Source organism: Peromyscus californicus, unplaced genomic scaffold (assembly GCF_007827085.1).
Source record: "Peromyscus californicus insignis strain IS unplaced genomic scaffold, ASM782708v3 Scaffold_15__1_contigs__length_86483966, whole genome shotgun sequence".
NCBI classification, from domain to species: domain Eukaryota; kingdom Metazoa; phylum Chordata; class Mammalia; order Rodentia; family Cricetidae; genus Peromyscus; species Peromyscus californicus.
Window position 1 is genome coordinate 59,930,956 of NW_026294447.1, and position 8,377 is coordinate 59,939,332.

The 8,377-nt window shown below is 46.5% G+C and overlaps 1 protein-coding gene across 1 annotated transcript; it reads right to left on the reverse strand.

Moving 5' to 3' along the window:
- Positions 1-69: 69 nt before the first annotated feature.
- Positions 70-6,055, reverse strand: Hsp90aa1 (heat shock protein 90 alpha family class A member 1). The gene is made up of 11 exons (XM_052738987.1): positions 5,901-6,055; positions 5,162-5,323; positions 4,706-5,072; positions 4,151-4,284; positions 3,203-3,517; positions 2,926-3,091; positions 2,515-2,705; positions 2,056-2,203; positions 1,626-1,894; positions 1,106-1,439; positions 70-734 (listed from the first exon to the last, which is right to left on the reverse strand). Exons 2-11 carry the CDS (start codon positions 5,321-5,323, stop codon positions 625-627), a joined length of 2,196 nt encoding a protein of 731 aa, XP_052594947.1. The 5' UTR covers positions 5,901-6,055; the 3' UTR covers positions 70-624.
- Positions 6,056-8,377: the final 2,322 nt, after the last annotated feature.

Here is an 8,377-nt window from a genome sequence, read left to right on the forward strand (position 1 = left end):
AAATCATCTCCATTCCACTATGGAGCTAATAAGCAGCCACCTCTTATTTAAAAAAAAAAACAAAACACATTTCACACCTTTTTTTTTTAATCTCATCTGTAGAATATGACCGAGCACTATATTTCCATTCAAAAGACTTGCTGGGTTACAAGACCTAGGGAAGCGTAGGGTTTTGTTCTCGGTACTTTGGAAAACAAGCCACATGGGGAATTCTTCTGTTTTAGCTTGTGTTCTTCTAAGACTAGAACATGCAGAATGACTACAGGGGATGAAAAACTTTAAGATGAAACTTAAGCCATCTTAATTTTTTTCCTTTTAAACATGAAGCTAAATCTCAGAACACTTCCAAGCGACAAATTATTTGGTCTACTAAGGAATCCAGCTTCTCAACAGCTAAACACTTCAGACCACAAAGTTACATTACGTCTTACAACAAACGTTCTACCAACCTGTTGAATTAAACCTATAGTATCACAGTATCACAAGTAGAAAGAAATTTTATCTTCCCCTTAGTTTACATGCCACATAGATGTTTTAAATGTTAACAAAAATAAACAAAAATCCTGGAAAATATATTATCAGAGAAGGAATGAAAGTAAGCATCAAACAGAGTTCTGGTGAAGTTTAGTCTACTTCTTCCATGCGCGATGTGTCGTCATCTCCTTCCAGGGGTGGCATCTCTTCAGTTACAGCAGCACTGGTATCATCCACAGTAGGATCATCTTCATCAATACCTTGTTTTGAAAATAAAAGTGTTGCAGTTGTTAATGCCAGCCTCAAATGACTTGCTTTAGACTAAGCATTAAAAAATACAAAACCAAAAACCCCCAGGAACCTCATTCACACTGGGCAGGTCAAGTACATGCCTGTAAACCTCAGCACTTATGAGGTAGAGGCAGCAGAATTAGTCCAAGGCTACCCTCAGCTATCTGAGGCTAAGTCTGGGCTAATGTGACTATCTCAAAGGACACTATTCATTTACCCCTTACATAGCTGAGATCTTCCACAAGAGCAATAATCCAATTTTTGTCTCAAATAGCTCATAATGAACAACCCATTCGACATGTTTCTTTTCCTTCTAACATGTAGTCAGTCTGCAGCTTACCTAGACCAAGCTTGATCATCCTGTAGATCCTGTTAGCATGTGTCTGGGGATCTTCCAGACTGAAGCCAGAAGACAGGAGTGCAGTTTCATACAGCAAGATGACCAGATCCTTCACAGACTTGTCATTCTTGTCAGCCTCCGCCTTTTGCCGTAGGGTTTCAATAATGGAGTGATCAGGGTTTATCTCCAGGTGCTTCTTTGCTGCCATGTAACCCATTGTTGAGTTGTCTCTGAGGGCTTGAGCTTTCATGATTCTCTCCATGTTTGCTGTCCACCCGTATGTGCTCGTGACAATACAGCATGGGGATGTCACCAATCGGTTTGATACAACCACCTGTTTAAAAACAAAAACAAACACACCAAGTGATGACTAAGGCCTATAAAAACTTAGCAAAAATGCTAATATTTGCAAGTGTAGGCACCAATCAACAGTTATGTAATTCAAACTATTTTTTTTCTTCTAAGATAAAAGGACCAAGGAGCAGGTTAGTGATAGAAACGCAGGGAAACATTCACATACCTTTTCAACCTTTTTCTCCAAAATATCTTTCATAATTTTGCAGAGGTTTTCAAATTTTGTCTTCTTCTCTTCCTGTTTCTTTTTCTCTTCTTCATCTTCTGGGAGTTCCAGTCCTTCTTTGGTAACTGACACCAAGGTCTTACCCTCAAATTCCTTCAGCTGTTGCACACAATACTCATCAATGGGCTCAATCATATAGATGACTTCTAAGCCATGCTTTCGGAGACGTTCCACAAAGGCCGAGTTAGCAACTTGGTCCTTGGTCTCACCTGAGAAATATAATATTGTAAAGTTAACTTTTAGAAATGGTTTCATGCACTCAAGTTTTCTACCTAGCTACAGGCTTAAGTCTAAAGTGTAACTAGATTGGACACTCTTGCTTACAAAAATGCTGTCCTCAGCATCACACAGGTAGAGAAAACACCATCACCTGTGATAAAGTAGATGTGCTTCTGGTTTTCCTTCATTCTGGTGCAATAGTCCTTGAGAGACACCATCTCATCTCCAGAAGCAGATGTGTAGTACCGCAACAGCTCTGAAAGCTTCTTCCGATTTTGAGAGTCTTCATGAATTCCAAGCTGAAACAAACCATAAGGCACATGAACATTTCCTACATTTACAGATAGAATCAGTCTTTTATCCAAACACTTGAAAGGCAGAGGTATCGAAGTTTGAGGCCAGCCTTTGATCCCAACACTCAGGAGCCAGAGGCAGGAGGATCTGAGTTCAAGGCCAACCTGGTCTACAAAGTGAGTTCCAGGACAGCCAAAGCTGTTACAGAGAAACCCTTTCCTCAAAAAACAAAAACACACTTGTCTCAAAAACCAACCACCAGAAACCAAAGCTAGTTTGAAAACTGCCAGTAACAGGAAAATGTGTCAACACCAACCTTTATATTTTTTGAGAACTGCTCATAAAACTTTTTGTAGTTTTCTTTATCTTCTGCCAGTTCAGTAAATAGTTCTAAACATTTCTTGACCAAATTCTTCCTGATAACTTTCAAAATTTTGCTTTGCTGCAACATTTCACGGGAAATATTTAGAGGAAGATCCTCAGAATCCACCACTCCTCTAATGAAATCTGGGTAGGAAAAGAAGACCAAAGATAACTAATCATTCCTAAACACTGTAATGCATCATCTTTTATCTCCAGGGGACTGAACCCAGAGCCTCAAGTTAGGCAAGGACTCTGCCAACAGGTTACATCCTCAGCCCCCCTAAACCAATACAGACCCCAGAGTAGGATCCATTTTCTTGACTGTTTGTTGTTAACACTGCTTATTCTTCCTACTCATACTTACTCAGATACTCAGGGATTAACTCCTCACAGTTATCCATGATGAAAACTCTGCGCACATACAACTTGATGTTGTTCTTTTTCTTTCTGTTTTCAAACAGATCAAAAGGAGCACGTCTTGGGACAAAAAGAAGGGCCCGGAATTCCAATTGTCCTTCAACAGAAAAATGCTGCAATAAAATGAAACACTTGTAAGTGCACATTCTATAGGTGAGTGGGTGTAAAGATAATCCAACCTGATGAACTACAGACTAGCTTTAAAGCATGCAGTAGTCACTTACCTTCACTGCCAAATGCTCTTCCCAATCGTTGGTTAAGCTCTTGTAAAATTCTCCATATTCTTCATTAGTAATGTCATCAGGATTTCTGGTCCAAATAGGCTTTGTTTTGTTGAGTTCTTCTTGATCAATGTACTTTTCTCTTATCTTCTTCTTCTTCTTGTCACCATCCTTCTTTTCTTCTTCTTCATCAGAACCAACATCTTCTATTTCAGGCTTGTCCTCTGACTCCTTTTCTTCTTTTTCTTTCTCTTCCTCTTTATCTTCTTTTTCTTCAGCTTCATCATCACTGACTTCCTTATCACGTTCCTTCTCCACCTTCAAACAAACAAGTCAATGTCTGCATTATACAACTAAAGGATACAGCTAAGGAATAAAATATAAATAAATCAAAATAAACCCAGCAGGCATTACATACCCAAAGGCTTCTTTCCCATCAGTATTGTCTATACTTTCAACAACAGCCCTTTTTCAGAATATACAGACCTAACAAACTGGTTCCAAACAGGCTTCACACTACTTCTAGTAAACACTAGATTTACCATTACTTGTAAGAACTAGGATTTTTAGGCTGGAGAGATGGCTCAGAAGTTAAGAGCACTGGCTGTTCTTCCAGGGGTCCTGAGTTCAATTCCCAGCAACCACATGGTGGCTCACAGCCATCTACAATGAGATCTGGTGCCTTCTGGCATGCAGGCATACATGCAGGCAGAACACTAGTATATGTAACAAATATTAAAAAACAAAAAACTAGGATTTTGGCCAGCCATGTTGGCACACGCCTTTAATCCCAGCACTTGAGGCAGAGGCAGGTGGATCTCTCTGAGTTTGAGGTCAGCCCGATCTACAGAGTGAGCGGCCACAGCTGTTATAGAGAAAACAAACAAAAACAACCCAAAACCTAGCACTTTAGTTATTTCAATTTACTCTCAAGTTGAAAGGAAAACTTACAAAGAGAGTAATGGGATAGCCAATAAACTGAGAATGTTTCTTCACAATCTCCTTTATTCTCCGTTCCTCCAAATACTCGGTTTGGTCTTCTTTCAGGTGTAAGATAACCTTTGTTCCACGGCCCATTGGTTCACCTGGGGAACGGAAAAAGGTAATGGCCTCAATTTAAATGGCTGAGACAGTATTAAAATAGTCTGTAACCTCAGTACTTGCTGGAGGCGTGAGGGGGAGTGAAATCATTATTAGTGTGTCTTCACTCTGCTCCCGAACCCCAGACAGCTCACCTTCACTACACATGCAAAGGCCCCCACAGTTTGCACTACTACTGAGCAAACACTACCTGTACATACAATTTTTGCATTTCCTCCAGCAACCCAGCTCCTCAAACTCACCCTCTAACAATTTTGTCGGAGGACTAAACTAGGTATCACAGACTACTTCTGAACTCTTTACAATTCTCCCACCTATTCTCAACCACTTGACTAAACCTAGTCAGGCAAACACCGCCACCCCCAAACCACCCCAATCTCCGCAAAAATTCTGGCTTTTGCCTACCTGTGTCAGTCCTCACTGTGAATGAGCCCCCTGCTGAGGATTCCCAGGCATACTGCTCATCATCATTATGTTTGGTGATCACAGTCACTTTCTCAGCAACCAAATATGCAGAGTAAAAACCAACACCAAACTGGCCAATCATAGAGATATCTGCACCAGCCTGCAAAGCCTCCATAAAGGCTTTGGTACCAGACTTGGCAATAGTACCAAGGTTATTGATCAGGTCAGCCTTGGTCATTCCAATTCCGGTATCCACAATAGTAAGGGTTCGATCTTGTTTGTTGGGAATAAGATTAATGTGCAGCTCCTTCCCAGAGTCTAGTTTACTAGGGTCCGTCAGACTCTCGTATCTGATCTTGTCCAGAGCCTATTAAGAAAAGACGAAAACCGTCAAGCATAAAGCCAAGGTGAAATTTTTTTCTAAACCGAAACCTAATTCCCCAAGGATACACTTACATCTGATGAATTTGAAATCAGCTCCCTCAGAAAGATCTCTTTGTTTGAATAGAAAGTATTGATGATCAAGGACATCAACTGGGCGATTTCTGCCTGAAAGGCGAAAGTCTCGACCTCCTCCTCCTCCATTGGTTGGTCTTGGGTCTGGGTTTCCTCAGGCATCTAGAAAGAGCACAGGGCGACTTTAAAGCCTCACGGTCGGTCTGCAACCGTACTAATTAATACCCACTCTATAAATTGATCTGAAGACCTCGATTTTGTCTTAAGAAAGGGGGCCAAACAGGAAAAGGCGAGAAGGGGAGGCTGGATGACAAAGGGATGACCTCATTTCAGAATGCGGTAATTACGAGGCGCATGTGCGCAACTCCGGGAAGACGTTCGGACCCGAGCGGCTCCACGCACGCCGTCCCCAACGGCCGCCCTCCCCCACCGCCCTCCGCTATGGCGCCTCGGGAGCCCCGCCGACAGCCGCGGTGGCCGACGCATGAGGCGGGAGCCGGGCGCTCGCCTCGCGCCCGACTCTTCCTCTCAGCGGCGGCGGCCGCATCCTCGGCCTGGGCCTGGGCCTGAGGCGCGGCGGCCGCCCGGGGCCTAGGGTCTGGTAATGGCGGCCCACCTCCGCGGGCTGAGGGACTCGGAAGGCGGCCCCGGCCCCGCCGGCCCGCCTGCACCCCGCAGGCTCGCACCCCGCAGGCTCGCACCCCGCATCCCCACGAAGCCCCGCAGACCGGGCCCTCACCTTTGCGGAGTGACCACGCACGGGACGTGACCGGCTGCACCACCACACTGAAGCAACTGGCGCGCCGCCCCCCCGCGCCTGCCTTATATAGCGGCGGGCCCGCCCAGCGCGCGGAGCTTTTTCCAGAAGCCTCCCGAACCTTCCGGAAGAGCCCTCCCCAACCGTCGCCGCGCCCGCGCGCCCGCGCCTGCGCCCTGACAGCGCCCCGCCCCTCCACCGGGAGCGCGCGGGACGAACGCAAGCCCCTCCTCCACAGCCAGGTGCTCTGCACATGCGTGGTCCGGCGTTCTCGGCGAGTCGCGCGGCTCGCGGGGCGCGCGCGCCGCTGGGCGCGCCATGCGGCGCATGCGCCTGAGAGGCGCCCGGGGAGCGCTCAGGGCCTGGGCTCGTCTCCTAGGTGTCTGCGGAAGGGACGTTCTGTTGTGGACGCGCGCGCTGTGCGACCCTCCGGGCTCTTCCCGGGCGCACACGGGCTCTGCAGCGGTGTGTGCTGCTGAGTGCTGCGTTAGGTGCCGCAGCGGCAAAGGGCGCCCGTCTTGGGCTCCCCAGACGCAGGCCCGCGGCGGGGCGGCCCAGCTTCCCCCCTGATGGGAGGGTGCCTCCCGGAACCGAGGGTCGGCTTGCTGGAGCGGCCGGGCCTCCCGCTGGCAGGTCCCGTGCGTGGCCGTTCCTGCTGGGGCCTGTACTGAAGCCTTTCTGTGGGCAGTGCATGGTGGATTCTCTAAATCCGTCCGCAGTGCCTAGGGCGGGGTGGGTGATCCTCTTTTTACCAAAACCCGCGACCCTCAAGCTTCAGAGTCGTTCTGTTAGGGAGTTAGTTAACCAGTCCTTGCTACCCTGTTAACCTGTTGTAATTTGGGGGCCGGAGAGATGACTCATCCAGCAAAGGCGCTTAAGTTTGATAACCTTGAAGCCACATGGCGGAAAAAGAATCAACCCTCAGCGCTGTGACACCCACGTGCCCATTCACGCACACAATGTAAAAATAAGTGTAAAGGGCTGGAGAAACGGCCCAGCGGTTCAAAGCACTTAGTGGAACCGAGTACGCATGTAAGGCAGCTCACGGCCACCCCTAACTCCAATTCTAGGAGACACAATGTCCTCTAATGGTCTCTGGGGCACCAGGGACACATACGCTGTCAAAACACTCCAGCTCATTGAAAACAACAACAAAAACCTGCCCTGCTTTTTGAAGCATCCTTAGTATCCATATGAACTTACTTGTCTCGAAAAAACAAAATAAAAAACTGTAATGTCTTCCTTGTTTGTTTCTTTTTCTTTAGTATAGGCTTTTCATATACCTTTCCTTTGGGTGACCCCCGCCCCTATTTCTTTCTGTTTCTGTATCATTTCCTGCAAAACACAATCATTAAGATTAGGAAAAAGAGCCGGGCGGTGGTGGCGCACGCCTTTAATCCCAGCACTCGGGAGGCAGAGCCAGGCGGATCTCTGTGAGTTCGAGGCCAGCCTGGGCTACCAAGTGAGTTCCAGGAAAAGGCGCAAAGCTACACAGAGAAACCCTGTCTCGAAAAACCAAAAAAAAAAAGATTAGGAAAAAGAAAAAAAAAAGTAGCCACCGTGGACAAAAACACAGCAGGCAAATTCTCAGAGAAAGGAAGAGAATCCGCCCCCCCCATACACCCCCCAGAAGGAATGAGGTCCTTTTATACAGTTGGAAGACATCGGCCTTGCTCTCTGGACCACTTGAGTGGGTATGACACTTGAATACAAGCAGCTTACTATGTTGAGGTAATAGGGTTTTTTTTACTTTTTGATACAGGATCTCACTTTGCAGCTGTGGGTGATTTGTGTTAATCTCAACGGCGAGAATAAGACCAACTACCATAATTTGAGCCAAATTTGAAGCAAGCTTGATTTTTATTGCGGTGCACCCAAGAGCTGGCCAGCGACTGCCTCCGAAGTTGGGTTAAGAGAGCAGCCCCAAATCTACCTCTTGGGCCCCTTTTAAAGAGTAAAATCACCAGTAGTTTTACAGAAGGGAGACAATGGTGCAATAAGGAAATACAAGAAAACGTAAAAAAAAAAAAAATCATATGGTCACCCACCATGTGATTAGGGAGGGGTGAGAGAGGGCCAGGGAGGGTGAGGGGATTCTCAAAAACAAATCAGAGTCATGGATTGGGGAAGGTCAGGTTCCAGGAAACAGTAACTCAACTCTCACAATAAATAAAAACTTTTAGCTGGGTGTGGTGGCGCACGCCTTTAGTCCCAGCACTCCAGAGGCAGGAGGATCTCTGTGAGATCTAGGCCAGCCTGGTCTACTGAGATCCAGGACAACTAAAGATACACAGAGAAATCCTGTCTCGAAAAACCAAAAATAAATAATTTGATGCCGGGCAGTGGTGGCACAGGCCTTTAATCCCAGCACTGGGGAGAGAGGAGCCAGGCGGATCTTTGTGAGTTTGAGGCCAGCCTGGTCTACAGAGTGAGTTCCAGGAAAGGCACAAAGCTACACA

What these genes read in the sequence shown, in the direction of transcription:
- Hsp90aa1 (XM_052738987.1), bottom strand. Translation starts at nt 5,323, where the DNA reads ATGCCTGAGGAAACCCAGACCCAAGACCAACCAATGGAGGAGGAGGAG. An exon ending in AGTTCTCAAAAAATATAAAG is followed by an intron (nt 2,204 to 2,514) that starts GTTGGTGTTGAC and finishes GGTTTGTTTCAG; the next exon opens with CTTGGAATTCATGAAGACTC. An exon ending in TGGAGAAAAAGGTTGAAAAG is followed by an intron (nt 1,440 to 1,625) that starts GTATGTGAATGT and finishes GTTTTTAAACAG; the next exon opens with GTGGTTGTATCAAACCGATT.